We start from the raw sequence: 22,353 nt of genomic DNA, 5'->3' as shown, positions 1-22,353 counted from the left end.
GCCTGCCTTCCTGTCTTCAGCTGCAGCCACACATCACCCTGCGGAGGAGTTCACCCTTCACAATTGTGGTCCAGCTGCTGAGGGCTTTTTTTATTTAACTTGAAAAATTTTGGAGATCTTGGGGCGCCCTCTATCGCACTCATCTCCAAAGGCATCTTGGTGCTTCCTCCAAGCTGGAGGCTCTCCTCTTTGACTGTGATCCTGCCCTCTAACCATTAATTGGCCAATTCAGGGAAAATGACAACCATGTGACTGTTCCCCATATAATACAGGCTTTTTACACCACTTTTGAACCTGACAGCGATGTTCTGAAACCCATGGAGAAAACCCTACCTCATGTTTCAAACGCATACTGACCATAACAGTGTGAAGTTGTGAGCCATATTTATTCAAACTTAGGCCCAAATTTTTGCTCCTGAGTTGGGAGTGCAGAGTCGGGAGAATTCCTGATTCCACAAACCCGACTTGGGAGCAGCTGCCCCGGACAGCTAGATTTTTGTTTCAGAGTATGGATGCTAACTGGAGTTGGGCCTGCTGCCCGTGGCAAGAGTTTGGAGGTGGCCACAGGGTCTTCTGGGTGCCGAGGTGGGCTGATTAAAAGGCCCGCTCGGTGCTGTAGGACTTGACCTGGTTGTGAAAAAAACAGTAAAACCAAAAACAGCCCTCACCCCTCACACCCCCTCAACCCCCACCCATTTTCCATAGCCCCTCATACCCTTGCCAAATCACACCAACCCATGGCCCCCCCATTCATCCCCATAGCCCTTTATAGGGTGGGATTTTCCCCCCATTACATTAAGTGCGGGAGTGGGCGTGAAAAATAGCATTTTACCTGCTGGCCGCAATGGCAGGTTTTTGCTCCGTATCATCTGCTCCCCAACTCAATAATTATGCACACATGTGAAACATGCCGAGTCGCTGGCAGGCAACCTCTGAGTCACCTGCCCCGCTGTCAGCTCACCGCTTCCCCATTTCAGGTACTACATTTAAATGGCACCCGTGCACAGCTTTGTCAATGTCTGCAGCCCAGGACTGCTCCACAGAAGACATGACTCCCAAAGGGAAAAAGCATGCTGCTCCGAAATTCAGTGGCGCCTCTTTGGAGTACCTGTGGGATGCAGTCAAACATAGAAACATAGAAAATAGGAGCAGAAGTAGGCCATTCAGCCCTTCGAGCCTGCTCGCAAGTCATAATGATCATGGCTGATCATCCAACTCAATAGCCTGCCCCTGCTTTCTCCCCATATCCTTTGATCCCTTTCGTCCCAAGAGCTATATCCAACTCCTTCCTGAAAACATACAATGTTTTGGCCTCAACTACTTTCTGTGGTAGCGAATTCCATAGGCTCACCACTCCCTGGGTGAAGAAATTTCTCCCCATCTGAGTCCTCAATGGTTTACCCCGTATCCTCAGACTGTGACCCCTGGTTCTGGACCCCCCCACCATCCGGAACATCCTTCCTGCATCTATCCTGTCTAGTCCTGTTAGAATTTTATAGGTTTCTATGAGATCCCCCCCCCTTCATTCTTCTGAACTCCAGCGAATATAATCCTAACAAACTCAATCTCTCCTCATATGTCAGTCCCGCCATCCCAGGAATCAGTCTGGTAAACCTTCGCTGCACTCCCTCTATAGCAAGAACACCCTTCCTCAGATAAGGAGATCAAAACTGCACACAATATTCCAGGTGTGGTCTCACCAAGGCCCTGTACAATTTCAGCAAGACATCCCTGTTCCTGTACTCCAATCCTCTGGCTATGAAAGCCAACATACCATTTGCCTTCTTTACTGCCTGCTGCACCTGCATGCTTACCTTCAGCAATTGGTGTACGAGGATACACAGGTTTTGTTGCACATTCCCCTCTCTCAATTTATAGCCATCCAGATAATAATCTGCCTTCCTGTTTTTGCTACTAAAGTGGATAACCTCACATTTATCCACATTATATTGCATCTGCCATGCATTTGCCCACTCAGCTTGTCCAAATCACAGTGAAGTCATCTCTGCATCCTCCTCACAGCTCACCTCCCGCCCAGCTTTGTGTCATCTGCAAATTTGGAGATATTACATTTAGTTCCCTCATCTAAATCATTAATATATATTGTGAATAGATGGGCTCCCAGCACCGATCCCTGCGGTACCCCACGAGTCACTGCCTGCCATTTTGAAAGAGACCCGTTTATTCCTACTCTTTGTTTCCTGTCTGCCAACCAGTTTTCTATCCATCTCAATACACTACCCCCAGTCCCATGCGCTTTAATTTTACACGCTAATCTCTTTTGTGGGACTTTGTTGAAAGCCTTCTGAAAGTCCAAATAAACCACATCCACTGGCTCCTCCTCATCAATTCTACTAGTTACATCCTTGAAAAATTCCAGTGGATTCGTCAAGCATGATTTCCCTTTCATAAATCCATGCTCAGCTATTAAATCTTTTATAATAGACTCTAGAATTTTCCCCACTACCGACGTCAGGCTGACTGGTCTATAATTCCCTTTTATCTCTACCTCCCTTTTTAAATAGTGGGGTTACATTAGCTACCCTCCAATCTGTAGGAGCTGTTCCAGAGTCTATAGAATCTCGGAAGATGAACACCAATGCAAGGACTGCTGCAATGTCCTCTAGCCCTGCTCATGCCGCAGGAGGGCCAGCAAGTTCGCCAATCCAGCTTGGGAGGCGGTGGCAGCAGTGGTCAGTGCCAATGCCATGCAGAAGAGGTCAGCCGCCTAGTGCAGGAAGAGGATGAATGATCTCATCCGTTCTGCCAGCGTGAGTCAACCATCTCATCACTCTAAACTCACACTCTCACAAACCCATCACACATTCACTGGCATCTCAGTCACTACCAGCTCAATAGACATCACTACTCACTCTCACACACATACCCTCACATCTCCATTTGGCCTCATCTCCTCTGGATCTTGCATCCTCCACCTGTCCATGGCTCCACTCAGCACCACACATGGCAGGCATCCTTATCACCTGCCCTTGCATGTGCTCACTCTCTCCATATATCTTCATGCAGGACAAGCTCGCACATAATAAGGGGGAGAGGTCCCAGACCAGGAGTGGAGTGCCCGACTTCAAGGTCCTCACTGAGTTTGAAAACTGTGCTATACAGCTGGCCGGAGAGGCCATCAACCGTGCCTGCGTCGATGGTGAGGTGGGCAACACATACCCAAGTAAGGATCCTGCACCAGCTCATCCATCAGACAACCATACTGGGAGTGCTTTATCCCGTTTTAGAGTCACCTGCCATGCACAAATGATCTCTCTTTCTTACATAGGCACCTCTGGAAAGCTCCCAAAGACATCTGTGAGCCAGGTCCTCAGCTCCAGCCCCAGTGACACTTCGAATGAGGAACCAGAGGACACTATAGCATAAAACTGTCACAGCACTCACCCACACCCTCCACCAGCACAGAGACACACACTTCAGAGGGGCCTCATTCTTGGGCAGCTTCAGGCTCATGATCTGGTGAACACAGGTTCATTGCAGGTACAGGAAGGGACGTCCGAGATCACCGGCACTCGGAGGGCAGCTGGAGGCCATGATTCTACTGAGTCAAAGTCAGATGACGAGCCTTAGGACTCAGTCCTAAATCAGTTGCTGGAGCTGCAGCAATAATCACAGGAACATGAGGAAGGGTTGTCAGCTGCATTCCTCAGATTACAATGGATGATCGAGGAGTCCATCTGCCTTCAGTCTGAGATGATAACACCAGCATGCTAACGCACCAAGGTCAACACTGGCAGGTTGACAGCCACCATGGAGACCTTGATCCAGGAGCTGTAGCCTTTGGTGGCATCCATCATTGGCTACGCAAAAGGCGGGGGGGGGTGCGAGGCACGTTGATCTCACTCCAGCTTCCCTTTCTCATCAAGGAGTCAGCCAGGGGCCGTCAGGCACTCATAAGGAGGAGGACCAGAGGCTGGGAACCTCAGAGCCATCCAGCCAGGTGACTCCTGGACTCTCCAGCCGATCCAAATTCCCTCTTCCTGTGACCCCATCACCTCTAGCTCCACAGGACGAGAAGAGTGTACCTGCCACACAGCAGGCCGGGCCCTCCCGAGGACGCCCACCAAGATCATCACAGACAACAGGGCATAGCAGTCAGCAGGCTGCCTCCACCTCCAGTGTGGATGTCTGGAAGCATCAAGACATAGCAGTAGGGTTAAGAAAGTTAAAAAGATTTAGGAGCAATACAGTGGCACTGGTGTTCACAACATGTATAAAATGTACACAAATGTAAATGGAATTGCACTCATTTCACATCCCCTCATGTGTATGCCTCCTTATAATGAGCTGTATCGCTGTCAATCACATGTGATACCTTGGTCCCTTCCCCCTCATCTCGCAGATGTTGCTATAATGGGCCTCTGTGCAGTGTGTTTCCATATCACCACAGTGTGTGCCCGTTTCCAGATCAATCTCCATATCACTAATCCCTCCACCTTAATGTTAAGTGCTTGTGCAACAAGCCTTGTTCACATGTTTGACAGGGTCATGTCATGTTTATTTTTGACTTTGTAAGATTCAGGCAGAGGTGTTCTCCTATCTCGTCTGCATTCTTGAAAGGTGAAGGTGTAGTGAACAAGGAGAGATGTGTTTACGCATGGAGAAGGCTCAAATATCATGCTACTCCATGTGCTTTCTGTCTCTCGGCAGGGTTTTCATGCTATGAGCCCATACTCAGAGCTTGTGTGCACTGCTGTCAGCCAACCACGTTTTCGACTTTCAGAGTATACATCTGCTAAGCTCACCAATAAGTGGGGACACCTTGCTACCTCAAGGTGACGAAGCTTGGCCCCTCTCAGCTGGTGCTCAAATGTTCAACTTTGAGCATCTCTCACCCTGCAGTTGTGTGTCTTGCGAGGATAAGGCTTTCATCATAATCTAGGGAGGCAGCGCTGAGCATCCCCTCGCCTGAACACTCACTGAGATCACTGCTGCTAATTCCAAATGGTCATTTCTGGAAGCCAGTTGAGGCTTTGAGCAGCTTCTGGAAGTGCACATGGTTGCTTTAGACAATGTGGAGGGGAGCAATGGGATAGGAGCGAGGATGTACTGAAGTTGAAGTGTGCCCTTTATTACCAGTGATGCATGCCCTTGAGGGCTTCATGGTGTGTGTGCATTTTGGACTTGGCAAGGACCAGGGCTGGCCATGAGGGTGCAATGTCTGTCTTAAAGAAGAAGCATTCTAATGTCTGGCAGGCAAGTGTGTGACATGGTCACAATCAGGTGGTCCGTATCCATATCAAGCGGAGCATAAATTCAGCCCAGGATCCCTAACTGAGAGTGCCAATGTCAGTGTGATTTGGAAGAATGCACCACTAAGTCATCTCTAAATGGATTCATGGCAGTGGGATGTCGTTGGCTGCCTTGGACCAAGGACAAATTATCTGATTCACCACCAATGTTACACAGAGTGCACATTATGTTGCTTGAGATGGATCTTCTTGAGGAACCTTGTCACATTGAAGGCACAAAACCAAAAGACCACTGAGGATCAACTGGCAGCTCTTGGCTCTTATAGGATGCAGTTGCAACTGGGATGCTGGACAGACACTGGAAGAGGCAGCAGCTTCTGGCGTCTGATGCTAGGACCTCCATCTCCAGTTAGCACCTCATCTCAGAAAGCATACATGTTGCCAAGGGTTCACCATCGTTCAAAGGATCAGGACAATGTGAGCCTGATGTGTAACTATTTATTCTCATATTGAAGTGCATGGGTGAAATGAGAGGAATATCAATGCTGCTGCTCATGCTGGCCCATAATAGAGGGCACTTGTCCAAGAGAGTGCTCACTACAACTCATCATCCTCCTGGTGGAGGCTGGTGGTTATCAGGACCTCACGCTGGCCTGTGCTATGGCCTCTTCCCCTGCAACCTCAGCTTCCTCAAACTCATTACCCTCATCCCCTTCAATGTCCTTCTCATCGGAGGAGATGTGCAGCTCCTCCATCTCATCATCTGGAAAGTCCCTCCCACTTTACACCTCCAGGCTGTGCAGCATGCAGCAAGCCACAATGATCCGTGAGATCCTCTGGGACTGTACCGGAGTGCTCCACCAGAATCATCCATGCATCAAAAATGCATCTTTAGGATCCCTATAGTGTGCTTCATCAATGCTTAGCTAGCGCCATGGGCTTCATTGTACTTTCTTTCTGCAGGAGCCTGAGGCTGCTGCAAGGCATCATCAGCCACTTACTTTGCAGGTACCCTTTGTCACCGAGGAGCCAACCCTGGATCCTGTGTGGCCCCTCGAAGATATTCGGGATCTGCGATCTACTCTAGATATAGGTGTCGTGGATGCTTCCTGGGTATTTGGCGTGAGTCTGCATGATCAGTTTCTCATGGTCACAGACCAGCTGAACATTAAACGAGTGGTAGCTTTTCCATTTGATGTATTGCAGTACCTGTAGCCAGGGAGTTTTTATAGCCACATGAGTGCAGTTGATGGAACACTGCACTTATGGGAATCCAGAAATCTCAGCAAAACCGAGTGCTCTGGCATCCTGGCTTGCTTAATCTCTGTTGAAGTTGACATAATTGTGGGCCTTGGCAAAATGGGTGTCTGTAACGTCACAAATGCATTCGTGCATGGATGCTTGAGAGATCCCGCAGAGGACCCCAGTGGAGCCCTGGAAGGAGCCACTGATGTAGAAATTCAGAGCAGCCCTTACATTCAGAGCCACTGGCAATAGATGCCCTCCCAGTCCAGGTGGCGCCAATTCGTGGAGAATGTGGCAAATGTGAGTCAGCAGATCCCAGGACATGCGGAGCCATTGACAACACTGGTTCTCGCTCATCTGCAGATAAGACATGCAAGTCCTGTACGCCCTGGGTCTTGCGAGCCGTCTCCGCACGACATCTCTGTGAGCCTCTCCTCTGTGCCCGGAGGAGACCCTGCTGGCCTTGGTCTCGAGGGTCTTGCTTCTCCCTTTGGCGATCCAGGCACCTCTGTCGCAATCTTCTACTTATTCTCTCCTGCTTGTAAGCAATAATGCAGGCAGCAATAAATCCAGTCTCCACCTTCCTGATGATCTCCTCTCTGCACTATCTGTGACCAAAATACAAGTGTCAGCATTAGTCTCCAAAGATCCTCTTTCTCTCAAAGATTCATCAGTAAATGTGGGTTCAAGTGCTTTCTTCCTGTGTCGAGAATACTCGCCTCTGAAATGATGGTCAGTGCAGAGTGTGTATCAAGCACTCCCCCACCCCCAACGTGACTGACTGCTATGAGATTATTTTGGCCAGGCGCTTGGATGTGCCAATTTAATGTCAACTCATGCCAACCTATGAGCCCCACCCACCACCACTGGCCCTTACAACCTCCATGCCAACTTACCCAGTTTCCGCCGTGGACTGACCTCAGGAGCTATGCTGAGAGAAAGGGCCATAACTTCCGAGCTCCCCTGTGTCAGAATTGGGGGGTGCCCCAAAGATGCACTGGGGAATCCCGCTCAGAAGTTCCCAAGTAAGGGTTTGCACAGCAATTGCTCAGAAGTGCAAACTTCCTCTGGATAACTTTGCTGCGTTGGGAACCATATGAAAAGGCGATTTTGATTGCAAGCTTCAGATAGTTCCATCAGGGTTACACCAATAGTTACCCAGAAAAAGTTAGAAGAATTAAAACCTCTTCTAACTATTTTAAACACCCAGACCAACCTCCATGGGGCTCCCCCCACATCCCCAACCACCTCCCACAAGGATTCGCCCCCTGCGGGCCCGACCTGAGCCTCACCAACCTCCGACACACCCCCAATCTCCGGTCCCCCCAACCCCATACACTAACCTCTGGTCCTCCCACCACCCCGCCAACCTCCGACCCCCATCCTCCAGACCTCCGCCCCCCATCCCCTTGGCTTCTGACACCCCCACCCCCCTGACCTCCCAGCCTCCCAAACCCCGACCTCCTAAACCCCCGACCTCCGACCCCCTCCACCACCCTGACCTCCGATACCCCAACCTTTCCGATCTCCAAAACTAGTCGGAAGTTACGGCCCAAAATAGAATGAAGTTCTAAGTATCTATTACCGGCTTCACTATATTAAAAAAAACTTGCATTTATAAAAGCCCATTCAGTAATTTAAATTCCTACAAGCACTTAATCCCTTATAAAACAAACATTTGTATGTATAGCCCCACATCAAAGACAGCTCATCTCTTTAAAAACTTGGAGCTGTGATTCAAACTGTGAACTTACAGCCCTCTCACTGTGATAATGATAGGTTGTGGAAGCAGTCAAACAGAAATAACAGTGTAATGATAGCACTCAGGCTTATGTCAATAAACACCTAGTGAAATTGCAAGCACTTTTTTTTCAACTGCAGTCTAGCTGTTTCTTTTCAAAATTTAAAGGGCAGGAGATTTAAATGACGACAGCTTCTCAGTTCTGAGTTTATCCCACTTTTTACACATATCTATGTCTGTTCTTAACAATCTCAAAGGGGTACCTGACAGCTCCCAAAGCTCCTTTGGAAGAGGTAAGGTACCCTTTGGGAGAAGTAAGGTAACTTTTGGAATGGTTAAGGGTACCCAGAGGAGTGAGTACCTTATCTCTCCCAAAGGATACCTTACCTCTCCCAAGGAGTACCTTACCTTCCAAAGAACACCAGTAGGTTCAGTCCTTTTCTACAAATGTCTAGAGTCCACGAGTCTGATATTTCGATGACCAAAATTGCTTCTGTTTGAAGGCAGCTGCACTTTTAAATGTGAAGCTGTCTCCGTGAACTCCGGATGGGCCATTCCCTCTCCCTCCCATTCTCCCCCAGCAAAAATGGTAGGTACCAGATTTGGGGGCAGGACTTCCAGATTCTCGGCTTCCCCGCCATTTTGTCTAAGGGTAAATCCATCTGTCTTTAAGAAAATTCAGGCCTTTATATTTAGTGGAAAAGAACATGTTGGAGCTATTGAATTAATTTGAAATAAACTAGGCTAGCATAAAACAGAAAGGCTTCTTAACATTATTAGGGCCCCAAAAGAGAACCTCTTGAAGCCAGTTGTAAAATCTGCTTTATTTTGCAACATCCTGGGTTTAGTTCAATGAAGAATTTAATAAAACTTTGCTGTTCCAGTTTTCTAAAATGTTGCCAAATGTAGGTGAGATATTACAGCTATTATCTGGGTTAGTCTGAGACACACAAAGTGGGGTGAGAAGAAGTCTGTCTGGGAGTGCTTTTGTGCCCTACGGTTAAAGTAGATTCATTGCATAGCTTTTATAGTTGATAGTTTTCAATTACAAGCCGCATTGGGCTGTCTATATAGAACAGGCCTCTGTAGAGCATTGTCTTTCTCGGCTAGTTTGATCTTCAGATGGCCTACTAAAGCCCAAAATTGCTCTTTAGAGAACTGCTATTTCAACTCTGCACCAAAATAAAAAAAATATATAATTATTTCTAAAAGATTAATGCACCAAAGGGGTTGCTTTTTCTCAGAGGTGATACAATGTAATAAGTTTAACTATTAAAACATTACAAGTTAAACAAAAAGAAACATTGTTTCCATTGTGTCCATGGTTGTTGCATGATATTTATGGCTGAAATGGCAATTAAAATGTTGTTTATATAACAAAAATAGTTACTCGATAATTTGTATTTGCTTGAAATACTGCTTATGGTTCTGCACAATACAACGCTGAACGCCCTCCGGTGCCTTGACCAGGTAACCTTTCTTCACGTGTGAGCTCATGTGGGGATTGAAAGATTATCAGATTTGGTGGAGGGAAGCCATGTGGGTAAACATACCTGATATCCATACCCATTCACATTATAACAGGAGTCATTGAATAGGGATCTGGAAGGCAAACGTATGCTGATGGTTTCCCAAGCTTACAGCTAGGGAGCTTGACACAAAGACTGGAGCTTTCGTCAAATTTTTTTTGTGTATTTTTCACATTTCACCTTCTTCAGCTGCTTCATCAATGACTTTCTTTCCATCATAAGGTCAGAAGCGGGGATGTTTGTTGATGATTGTACAATGTTCAGCACCATTTGTGACTCCTCAGATACTGAAGCAATCCATATACAAATGCAGCAAGGCCTTGACAAAATCCATGCTTGGACTGAACCGGCAAGTAACATTCGTGCCACATAAGTGCCAGGAAATGACCATCTCCAACAAGAGAGTATCCAACCATCTCCCCTTGACATTAAATAGCATTACCATCGCTGAATCCCCTACTATCAACATCCTGGGTGGTTACCATTGACCAAAAACTGAATTGGACCAGCCATATAAATACTGTGGCTATAAGAGCAAGTCAGAGGCTGGGAATTCTTTGGAGAGTAACTCACCCCCTGACTCACCAAAGCCTGTTCGCCATCTACAAGGCACAAGTCAGGGAATGTGATGGAATACTCTCCATTTGCCTGGATGAGTGCAGCTCCAACAACACTCAAGAAACGCAACACCGTCCAGGACAATGCAGCCTGCTTGATTGGCACCCCAACATTATCTTAAACATTCACTTCCTCAACCACCGACTTACGGTGGCAGCAGTGTGTACCATCTACAAGATGCACTGCAGCAACTCACCAAGTCTCCTTCGACAGCAGCTTCCAAACCCACGACCTCAACACCAGGAAGGACAAGAGCAGAAGATGCATGGCAAGTTCCCCTCCAAGCCACACACTATCCAGATTTGGAACTATATCATCATTCCTTCACTATCGCTGGGTCAAAACCCTGGAACTCCCTTCCTAACAGCACTGTGGGTGTACCTACACCACATGGACTGCAGCAGTTCAAGAAGGTGGCGCTCCACCACCTTCTCAAGGGAAATTAGGGATGGGCAATGAATGCTGGCCTAGCCAGCGACATCCACATCCCGTGAAAGAATAAGAAAAATGTGAGATGAAACGATATATTGTTGCTTTGGTTGCACTGGCTTTAGTGCAGTACTGAATGATGTGGCACTCTGGATATCTATGGATGACAATATCGTTCCTAAATTATTTTAGAGTAATATGACAATATAATACCAACTACATCCTCGTGAGTTCTAAATATATGTTGTGAAAGTTATCGCCAGCCTATATGCCAGTTTCTGGTGCCATTTTAGGGAAGCAGGTTCAGTGCTTGGCCTGCCCCCATGAATCAATTAGGGTCATTAAGAGCTTTGTGAAGGTCAGTCAAATAAAGCAACCTGAGGAACAAAATATCAAAGTTTATAAATGAGTTGGGTGGAGATGCCAGTGTTGCAAATATGGGCTACATTTTACGTGCTTCTGTCGGGCATGTTTCTGGCAGGAGGGAGCATGTAAAATAGGGTGGGTGCACCATTGCACCACCTTCCCAGTCAGCTCTGAGCTCACCTTTATAATATGGGGTGGGGGAACGGTGGGGGAGAAGGCACTGAAGTCAGCAGTCTGCCCACCATATTTAAATAGATAATATGGGTGAATTAGGCTTGTTACCAAGCCAATTGACACTGATAATACGCTGCCCATGCCATAAAACGTTTGGGGTGGGCAGTCAGGCAGGAATAGGCAGCCCGATTTTTTAGCTACGTTCATCAAAGGGAGGGAAGGAAGGATGGTTCAATCTTCAGGGGCTGCCCTCGGTGGCTGGAGGGGGGGCAGCCCACCTAAGATGGGATCCTCCAATCCTTCCACTTTCTTCCTAACCTCTTGCAACCTAACACCCAAACCCTCCCCACCCCACTCCCTCACCTCCCAAAACCCTCACTGCCCAGTACCCCAGACCTACCAGCTTCGAGCATCCATGCCTTCATCCTCCTTTTCTTGCAATTCCGGCAGCAGCCACTGACGCTGCTGGGACTGATGGAACTGCCAGTGAATCAGATTGGCCAGCAGCGCCAGAGGGAGGGGCTTCCTCCCCAGTGAGAGGGGGAAGTACCACTTGGTCTTTGTTAAGCCCACCCACAGCGCGTTATGGCTGCGGGGCGGGCCAGCCTGGAGCGGGTCAGCTCCACACCGATTTTGCTTCCGGGTGCGGGGATAGTGGGGTCAAGCTGCCTGCTGTTCCCACCCCATACCCTTCCCCCATATTATTCAGCCCTATATATGCAATTAACCACATGGATTTCGACAATGACGTCGATGAATAAAGTAGTTGATGAAATTCAACATATATACCTAAACTTCATGTTTATCCAAGTGCCAGGTAATGACCATCTCCAACAAGAGAGAATCCAACCATCACCACTTGATGTTCAATGGCATAACCATCACTGAATCCTCCACTATCAACATCTAGGGGTTACCATTGGCCAAAAACTGAACTGGACTAGCCATATAAATACTGTGGCTACAAGAGCAGGTCAGAGGCTAGGAATCATGCGATGAGTAACTCACCTCCTGACTCCTTAAAGCCTGTCCCCCACCTACAAGGCACAAGTCAAGCGTGTGGTGGAATACTCCCCACTTGTCTGGATGAGTGTAGTTCCCACAACACTCAAGAAGCTTGACACCATCCAGGACAAAGCAGCCCACTTGATGTCACCAAATCCACAAACATTCACTCCCTCCACCACCAACACACAGTAGCAGCAGTGTGTACCATCTACAAGATGCACTGCAGGAATTTACCAAGGCTCCTTCGACAGCACCTTCCAAATCCATGACCACTACCATCTAGAAGGACAAGGGAAGCAGATAATTGGGAACACCGCCACCTGGAAGTTCCCCTCCAAGCCACTCACCATCCTGACTTGGAAATATATCACCCTTCCTTCACTATCGCTGAGTCAAAATCCTGGAACTCCCTCTCTAACAGCACTGTGGGTGTACCTATACCACATGGACTGCAGCAGTTTAAGAAGGCAACTCACCACCACCCTCGCAAGGGCAACTAGGGAAGGGCAATAAATGCTGGCCCAGCCAGCGAAGCCCACATCCTGTGAATGAATAAAAAAAATAACAGTAACATATCTGAAGGGATTTTGGAAGAAAGGTCTGTAAAACAAATATCTTTGAACCAATCAAGAAAGCAAACGATTATCTAGCAGTGTGACTTGTAAGTCAAAGGAGGTGTCGAGTAACTTGTTTAGTTTTGGTCTTAATATTAGAGAAACAGTATAACATTATTGATATCCAGAGGAAGGAGGTTGTGTGGTTGATTCTGAAACTTGAAAGGCTAGTTTATGCTGAAGGACTGTCCAACCTGTGACATTCCTTTTTTGAGAAGAAGAGAATGAGCAGGGATTTAATAGATGTCCTTATAACTTTCAGGGTAGGAGAAATTAAATCCAGGAAAGTTCCTTGGCCAAGTACACATTCAATGACCAGCAGACACCACATTAATTAATGTTAAAATAAAATAAATTTAAGTAATATTTTTCAGAGAAAAGGTGATAGAAATATAGGTTACATTACCAATGGCGATATTATGACAGCTTTAGAGATAAAGATTGGATCAATTCTATTTTCTATTTAGGATACATGTCTTCTACAGTTACAGATGGAACCTAATGGGAGGCTAAATAGACCAGTTGTCGTCTTCTGGCAAAAATAATACTATGTTACTGTTTAACCAACATCCAATAAATAAATAGAAGTAGCAACACAGAAACGGGCCATTCATTTTAACCAGTCTGTGCTGGTGTTTATCCTCCAACTGAGCAAAAATTCCTAATCATGTTTACCTCTCATGTTTCCATATACCATTATTTCCTTTTTCTTCATCCACCTATCCAATTTAGTGTTGAATATTGACATTGTTTCTACCTCAACTATTAACCCTGGAAATTAACTCTGCAGCCTCGCAACTCTTCATGTCACGAGGTTTTGCCTGCCCTCTTTTCCAATTCTATCATTTAATCTTGTATATGTAGCCCCTTAACATTGATTACTTGAAACACCCTGTCTCTATCTACCCTGTTCAATCATTTCATAATTTTCAGCACTTTTATCTATAAGGGTTAGTTAGATGAAGAAGGGTAAAAGGAGGTTTGTGTGGAGCATAAATACTGTATGGCCCTGTAGGGCTGAATAGCCTCTTCCTGTGCTGTTACTGCTTTGTATTATTTTGTGACAATGTTTGCAGGTGAAAAGTGTTATTCTACAATCCCTAAGCACAGTACAGTCAGGTAACCTGTGGTTTTTTACATTCCCTAAGGAATTTACATTCCAGGCAGTGTGGGCAGGTGACGTACATTATACTCCAGTCCCTGTAGAGAACGTGGAGAGGTGATCTGTGTTATTCTCCAATGCCTAAATTGATGGGATTATTTGAGGGGAACGGAAGGAGGCTTGTGTGGAGCATAAGTACCAATATGGACCTGTTGGGTGAAATAGCATAGAGAACTTGCAGGTGGTAGTGTTCCCATGCATTTGCTGCCTTTGTCCTTCTAGGTAGTAGAGGTTTCGGGTTTGGATGATGCTGTCGAAGGAGCCTTGGTGAGTTGCTGCAGTGCATCTTGTAGATCATACGTACTGCTGCCACAGTGCGTTGGTGGTAGAGGGAGTGAGTGTTTAAGATGGTGGATGGGGTACCAATCAAGCAGGCTGCTTTACCCTGGATGGTGTCGAGCTTCTTAAGTGTGGGTGTAGCTGCACTCAGATAAATTACATTTTGTTGAGTGCTTAGATTTGGATTACAGCAGCAACATGTTATGTCAGGCTTGTCACTGTGTTTTTCCAGTGTTGCTAGGTTTTCAGCGGAAAGAAGAACAAAATACAGAATCCGTTAACATAACGCACACTATCCTGTTGTCAGGTGCCGCTGTTTCAATTAAGAAAAGTTTTAATTGTAAATGTAAGTGTAAATATGCTATTGTATTCTAATATGAGAAGGTTTGGCACAATTCAGTAATGCAAAATTGCCATAGGAAACCATGTAAGGTGATTTCATTATGTAGAGGTCCATGTTCATTTGCACAGGTATGACGCGAGATTGCTGCATCTACTAATTACAGTTCATCACGTTAAAAGTAATTTGAGCTCAGGAAAATGAGAAAAACAAAATGTCTGATATTCTTTCATTACAATTTTCACAGGTATCCACAAATTCACAAAAAAACTTCGCAATCCATTACTTATTGATAATAATGAACTGCTCGACTTCCTCTCCAGAGTTCACTCAGATGTGCAAGTGGTAAGTGCCTTTTGAATCTGTCTCAAGTAACAGGTGAAATGTAATTTATTAAATTCCAAATGCAGAGGCAACCACTTCTAGTGCATGATCCTTTCCATTGTGACATAACTAAAAGAAGCAGGGTTGGTGAAATCTCATCACTTATGACTTTAAAGTTGCCAGGGCCAGAATTTTTAGCTCAGCGGGCGGGCATGCGCCCGACCCAACCAAGCATGAAATGACGCGCGATGACATCAGCCGTTAATTTTTCACTGCCCGTTCAACCTAACTAACAGTTGGCAGGCAGGCAAAAAGGCCAAGTGGCCTTTGCATTTTTTTGGAAACCTCATCCACGGGCGGGGTAAGTTTTCCAAATGCAAGTACAAATGAAATAAAAACTTTATTTTTGAATTAAAAACATGTCCCTGCTCATGTGACACAATCACATGAGGGGACATGTTTCATTACATTTTTCTGTGCTTTATTAATTTTTTAAATATCTTCTTCATCTCCCTCCTCCTCCTGCCCGCACAGGCAGCGCTCAGGGCTGCCGCTCGCTTATCACACTGGGTGGGCCTTAATTGGCCCGCCAGCATGAAATCATGGTGCACTATCAATCACAGTCGGCTTCCCGACCGACCCCGCCAATCCCAAATGCCAAGGGCAAAATTCTGCCCCGGGTGTACTTACTGCACTAAAATGCAATTTTAATTTTCAGTTACATCTTTCTATAGATTGAAGTGATATTGGAAAAAGTAATAGGATTGATTCTGGGATTGAGCATTCCCAGCGTGGAGCATTACACTCAAGGAGCACTGGCTGGGAGATTTTGGGTTCATCATATCTGACCCTCCTATGATTAATTTAGGAGTGAATGATTTCTCAGCCAGTGATCCCTGCAATCACTGTTTTGCACCTCATAACACTTTTCAAACAATTTTTAACAGCTGTGGAACCATATGAGAATGGTGAAAAACATTTCCTGCACTATCCCAGGGATACAGCACAAAAATAAACTCCTTTTTGTCAAATTATAAATTTGTTCCAAAGTGATAACATTTCAATCTGAGTTCATGTGATTGACTACAATTTTTCACCCATTCTCTGATCTCGCACTCTGAGTAGGGGCATGGGCTCTGAGCAAGCACATCACTCTGATTTAAGTTTTTGAATGTAAATCTGCCTTCCATGTGCCATCCAGAGTCAGTTTAGTAGTAGCTGTTCATATTGCTGCATTAAACCAAAAAAATACTTTTTGAATAAATATGAGGAAAATCAGAAGAATTCCAACAAATCTAGATATCTGAGGATTGTTGGTAGGAGTGATAAAATTCAAAATCATTCAATATGATCTTTTTCACATTCATTCTCATCCTGTATTCACTTCTGTTGCCATTCAGGGCAGAATTTTGTCAGCAGCTTATATTGCTCATCATAAAAGCTGGAATGCTACAGGTAGAGCCTCCTACAGGTTAACATTTTAATTCTGACTCAACTCTAAAGTCAGGAAGCATTAAAAGGCCCAAATGCAATACCCATGACACAAAACATGGGTGATGAATGTAGCTGCATTTTACTTTTGTATTCATATATTCACTTCATAAGGATCAGAATAAAAAAATGTCATTATCACAAAAAAGGAATATTCAGCAATAAAAGTCTAGCTCATTTTAAAAGCCTTAAAAAGACACTAATGACACATCATGTACCCTCAAAGGAATTGGGAATAATAAAAGTAGTTTGAAGTTAAATGAACACAAATAACCATTTTTAAGAGATTTTATAGGCATTACCTTTTCTATCACGTTTGGGAAAGTGCAATTAGAATATTATTCCTTTCGAAATGTTCTTGGAATTCGTACACTTTTGTGTTATTCTTAAGCATTATTTTGTGCTATACTTGTAATAGTGGAGGCTACATTTCAAGCTTGAGATTATTATATAAAAAGCTTTAGAATACATTAGAATGAACCTACACAGAATTAAATATTTCCTGGTTTAGAATTTCTGGATGATTCTTGATATCTTATATGAAAACATGCAAATATTAAAGCATGTAAAATGCGTATGCCTTATTGATTCCATTGCCACTCGTTTCCTTTGTAATTTATGTAAAACTGTCACTATGAACCAGATGGTTAATTAAAATTAAATTTATTCAACATGCAAAGAGATTCCCAGTTTCATGTACATAACTTGACATTTTTTCTAATGGACCCTAATATGAGAAGGTATGGCGCAATTAAATAATGCAAAATTGCCACAGGAATCCATGTAAACCATTATGTAGAAGTCTATTTTGTCTTCACATTTTTTACAAACCATTAATCCCTCCTCTGTTAAAGCTGGCAATTCATACAATGGTGTGAGTGAAGGGGCACCTTCACCCCTCTGGTACTTTGTCTAAGTGGGCATTCTACATGTTGAACCTAAGCAGTGAGTGGGAGGCATCCTTTCACTCGTGTGGGGTATCACAGACAAGCTTGACATTGTTGCCACTCAACAACCTCACTTGACTACTAGGACTACATGTAGTGCCCCAGCTACCTCTCATGTGAAATCAACTAACCTCAGCACCAACTAAGATTCAAATTTTTTTTGACCTGTCTAGTTCAATTTTATGTTAGGCAACACATTTACCAATTGAGCGTCCAAGAAACCTTAATTTACATATTTTTGCTTCTTGCTATTTAGTATTATATAAACCACAGATTCTTCTGTGACCATTGTCAAAGACATGTCACAATTTGTTCTTTTCAAATTGTGACTTCTACAGGCTAATCTAATCTGCTCCTTTTAGCTCCCTCCTCACACCCTGATACTCTTTCGAGTTATCAACAGTCACAGATTGCAACTCTTTTCGAGTACAATCACAGTTCTTGGTTTTCCGGGAGTGGGACATGAACCCACAACCCTCTGATTCAGCTAAGAACTGACAAAGCCGAGGCAACTAACCTGAGTGATAGGAACCCTAGCTTTCAAACTTGCATCCTTTAGTGAACCATGATGTAAACTACGAAGCTATTCCTTAACACGTGTTCCTTTTGATTACATTTCTGATGAAAGATATTTTTTGTCAAACATTCAGTTTTGGAAATGCTTTAAAGGAACAATAATAACTTGCATTTTAAAGCGCTTTTAATCTTATAAAATATCCCAAGGCATTTCACAGAAGAGTTATAAAGCAAAATTCGACACCGAGCCACCTAGGGAAATATTAGATCAGATGACTGAAAGTTTAATCAAAGAGGTAGATTTTAAGGAGTGTCCTAAAGGAAAAGAGAGGTGGAGAGGAGGAGCAGTTTAGGGAGATATTTCCAGAGCTTAGGGCCCTGGCAGCAGGAGAAACAAATGCCAAAGGTGGAGTAATTAAATTCATGGATGCTCAGATATCTTGAAGGGTTGTGGAGCTGAAGGAGATTACAGAAATATAGATGGGCAAGTGCATGGACAGATTTGAAAACAAGGATGTGTATTTTAAAAGTGAGGCATTGATTAACTGAGAGCCAATGTAGGTCAGCAAGCATGGAGTGATGGGTGAACAAGACTTGGTGCAAGTTAGAACACAGACAGCAGTGTTTTGGATGACCTCAAGTTTACATAGGCCAGAATTTTTAACCCGTCGGGTGGGTGCACGCCCAACCCAAACAAGCGTAAAATGACGCGCGATGACGTTGAGCAAGCATCCCAACATCTTCGCGCACTCGTGTGATATTTCGGTTGGTGGGCATGCGCAAGAATCAGCAGTGCACCTGCCAACAATTAACAGGCCTATTAGGGCCATTAAAGTACCAATTAAATGTAAGTTTACGCTGCCCGGCCAACCTTACAGTTGGCGGGCAAGCGAAAAGGCCAAGCAGCCTTTGCACTTTTTAGGAAACCTCACCCATGGGCAGGATTAGGTTTCCAACAGTAATTAAAAGTAAAATAAAAATGTTAAGTTTTCATTAATAACATGTCCTTGCTCATTTGACAGAGTCACATGAGGGGACATGTTTTTTTAGCATTTTTAAATTCTTTATTTTTGATTTTTTATACCTTGGAGCTTTGCCTGCGTGCACCTGCGCCCCCCTAGCCCCCACACAGGCAGCGCTGCAACACGTGTTTCACGCTGGGTGTACCTTAATTGGCCCAACAGCGTGAAATCACAGTCGCGGCCTGATCGCGGGTGGCAATAGGTTTCCCAGCCACTCTTGCTCGCCCCCGCTGAGCCCGCCAAACCAGGGCAAAATTCTGCCCATGGAGTAGAATGTGAAAAGCCGGCCAAGACTCATTGGACCAGTGAAGTCTACAGGTAAAAAGGGCATGGATGAGGATTTCAGCAGCAGATGAGCTTTCAGTTGTCATGTACTGCATAATTCCATTTTTGTTCAGTATTTATTAGTAAATAATTAAGTATACTAAATTAAACTAATAATAATAAACTATACTAAAAGTGTTATAGAGCAGTGGAACTGATTTTCCTCATACAGCCACCATAGATGTACTTTTCATGTAGATACTAATTAGCCATATAAATGGACAAGAAGTTATCAACACCTTCCGCTAGGTATGGTGACAACTGCTAAAAGCATCAAATCTTTGTATTAAAAAAAAGCAAAATTATCAGCAAGGAGAATTAATGAGGAGCTGGTCTAAGAGCTGACCTTCCTCTCAGGTCCCCCACTAGGCATCCAGCAGGCATGGCCCAGACACACTGCTAGTGCAAGACCTGTGTCCTAACACTCAAATTAGTGGCCAGCATTGGCATGTATTGACTAATTGCCCATCCTGGGCTGGGGAGAAATCTTCTGGCTGCCCTCAGTGTGTGGAGTCCTGGCACAAGCACTGCTATTTCTATTTAGGCCCAGCTTTCAGGTAAAGCTCAGAACTCCCAGGTTGGTGTTGTGATGGAGACCTGACATTATGGGGGTAAATTTCCATTTATGCTATTTTCCCAGGGTTTCAGCAGCAATTCTGTCAAAGTTAAGTTGGGTGAGTAGGAGAAGCCCTGACAACATTTACCTGCTATGGATATCTACTCTCATTTTCTATCCACTGCCCTGGGAACTGATAGTTTCCTAGGTACATTGAGGAGGAAAATTATTTCTCATCTTTGACCCTGAAGTTATTTCTGAGCTTGCTATTTCAATAAAGTTTGGTTGTGTAATTTCAAGGTGCATATTGGAATTTGGACTGGAATGAACCAATGGTTAATTAAAGAATTTGCATAAAGGTGAACTCACTGAGGACAGCCCAGTTCTGTGATTTCGAATCCTATAAAAATCACCAGCACAGCCAGGATGCTTATATATAATCCTTATATGGCAACAAGCTTTGAGCAGATTCTGTTTATTTTCTCTATTCTGAATTCTCAAGAATACACACTCGTTGAGAAGACTCAACGTTATACAAAGGCAGCACTGTTTACTGGCAGAAGTTTCTACAGTGCTGCTTTTTCCTTTACACCATTTCTTTTACCCTATTGTCTTCAAGCCCAGCCGGGCTACTAAAGCAGCTTTTTAGAAACCACTGATTTTTCCCTTGTACCATCCTAGTCCTTTCCTATGCTTTTCCCACTGCTAGCAAAGAATCATCTGATCACTTGGTTTCTCAAAACTTTTGTTTAAACAGGTGCACTTCCACGAGTTGAATCAAGAATCTAGTCAGGGACTGATGATTTTTAAGAAGAAAAACAACTCAGGATAGCCAAACCCCTCAACCAGAGAAATGCATCTGCTTTCTGAAGATTAGAAAGGGATCAGCTGCCAGAATACCATTTCCTTTTCTTCGCTCATTTATTTTGATTTTTATAATGAAATGTAGCATCTGTAAATGTTGTACAATATTGAACTCTGTATTTGAAAATGCACACTGCTTATTATTGTATAAAACGTATGTTAAAACTGTTAAAATTATGTTCTCATGATATTAAAGCTTTGCAGAACATGCCTAATGCCTGAATCTTTATAAATAGTATAAAGCAGAGGTGGTAAATACTTACAAACTGTCCAGTGGCAATCATCCAGTCATCCAAAGAGATATTTCAGCATTACACATTTTGACCGTTTATAATGTTTGTTTTCTTGTAAACAGTCATTACAGTTCCTATTGTAATGATGAACTCCTGCAATAAAATGATGTACTATTAATAATGTACATATTTTCTCCTATTCATCTTTTCTCAACAAAATGCTGGATTAGAAACTTATTTGGCTGTTGCAAAGTTAATATTTTTATCAATTCTCCATGAATATCCGTTTCTCCCACTTTCCTTAGTTGCGATGTGCCTTTCGGATATTTTGTTACATTAAAAGCGTTATATAAATTAAGGTTATTGCGGCTGCATGAAATTTTATGGACCTAGAAGTTACCTGATGAACCAAGCTCTTCTGATCAACTATCACACACATGTCAGCTTGGAAGTTAGAGGATCGTTTTCCTGAAGAAAATGTGTTTCCTCAATTTGTCCTGCTCACTAGGTTACTGTAGAAAATTCCAACAGAAAGAACATACGCAATCCGACAACCCCTGCAAACGGTATTTTTCAGATATCCTATCATTGGACACTCCTTGCCTGATCTCATTGTCACACAGAAGTAAAATTTTCTCTCAACTGCCAGATGAAATCCTACACTCTGAACAAGTTGGGGGCCTGGTTGCTGAGAGCGGTTAACTCCAAGACCAATAACTACTGCAGTCAGTCCGCAGCACCGGTGCACCCAGTAAGCTGCACAGTAATCTGCAACGGATAACACAGTGCAACAAACAGGACACACACTAAAAGTTAGGGAGAACATTACTAAGCACCCCTCTAATTTCACACAAACCATGTTGTGGATAATTCCTTTTTCTTAGTATTGTATTTATAGTATGAAATAGAAAGAATCATCTGCTGACATGGGTAATGCTTCCACTGGTACAAAGATGACACCTTGTTCTATCTCTCCACTGTCTCCCTGTCTCAACAACTCCAGTACCTCTGGTCTGTCGGATTACTTGCCCAACTTAAGTTTTGAATGAGCCATAAGTTCCTGCGGCTAAAAATTGAGAAGACTGAAGCCATCTTATTCAACCCCAGATGACAAAGTCCATACCAATGTTGTTGACTCCATCCCCCTTCCAGCCAATGTTTTGCTTTGAACAGGACTGTTTGCCAACCTCAACATATTATTCAATCCTGAGCTAAGCTTACAACGTCATATTCTCACAAAAAATTTCTATTTTCACCTCTGTAATTTTGCCTATCTGCCACTGAAATGCTCATCTAAATCTTCGTCACTTGCAGACTTAATGGGTCATTTCTGGGAGTCTTGATGGGATTGAATCCCA

General features: G+C 44.1%; 1 protein-coding gene across 9 annotated transcripts in view; it reads left to right on the top strand.

The window, feature by feature from the left end:
- The window catches only part of mctp1a (multiple C2 domains, transmembrane 1a), a 576,914-nt gene extending 555,734 nt beyond the window's left edge, over nucleotides 1-21,180 (top strand). For all 9 annotated transcript variants that reach the window (XR_013579823.1, XM_078565337.1, XM_078565331.1 and 6 more), the window contains 2 exons: nucleotides 14,966-15,063; nucleotides 20,656-21,180. Coding sequence is in view for 8 of the 9 variants with exons in the window: in XM_078565337.1 (XP_078421463.1) it covers nucleotides 14,966-15,063; nucleotides 20,656-20,730 (173 nt within the window). In the remaining variant the exon portion in view is untranslated. The remainder of the gene's footprint in view (nucleotides 1-14,965; nucleotides 15,064-20,655) is intronic.
- Nucleotides 21,181-22,353: the final 1,173 nt, after the last annotated feature.

Source organism: Cetorhinus maximus, chromosome 2 (genome assembly GCF_964194155.1).
Source record: "Cetorhinus maximus chromosome 2, sCetMax3.hap1.1, whole genome shotgun sequence".
NCBI lineage: Eukaryota > Metazoa > Chordata > Chondrichthyes > Lamniformes > Cetorhinidae > Cetorhinus > Cetorhinus maximus.
The sequence above is the reverse complement of the archived record's forward strand: the minus strand, read 5'-3'. Positions and strand labels throughout refer to the sequence as shown.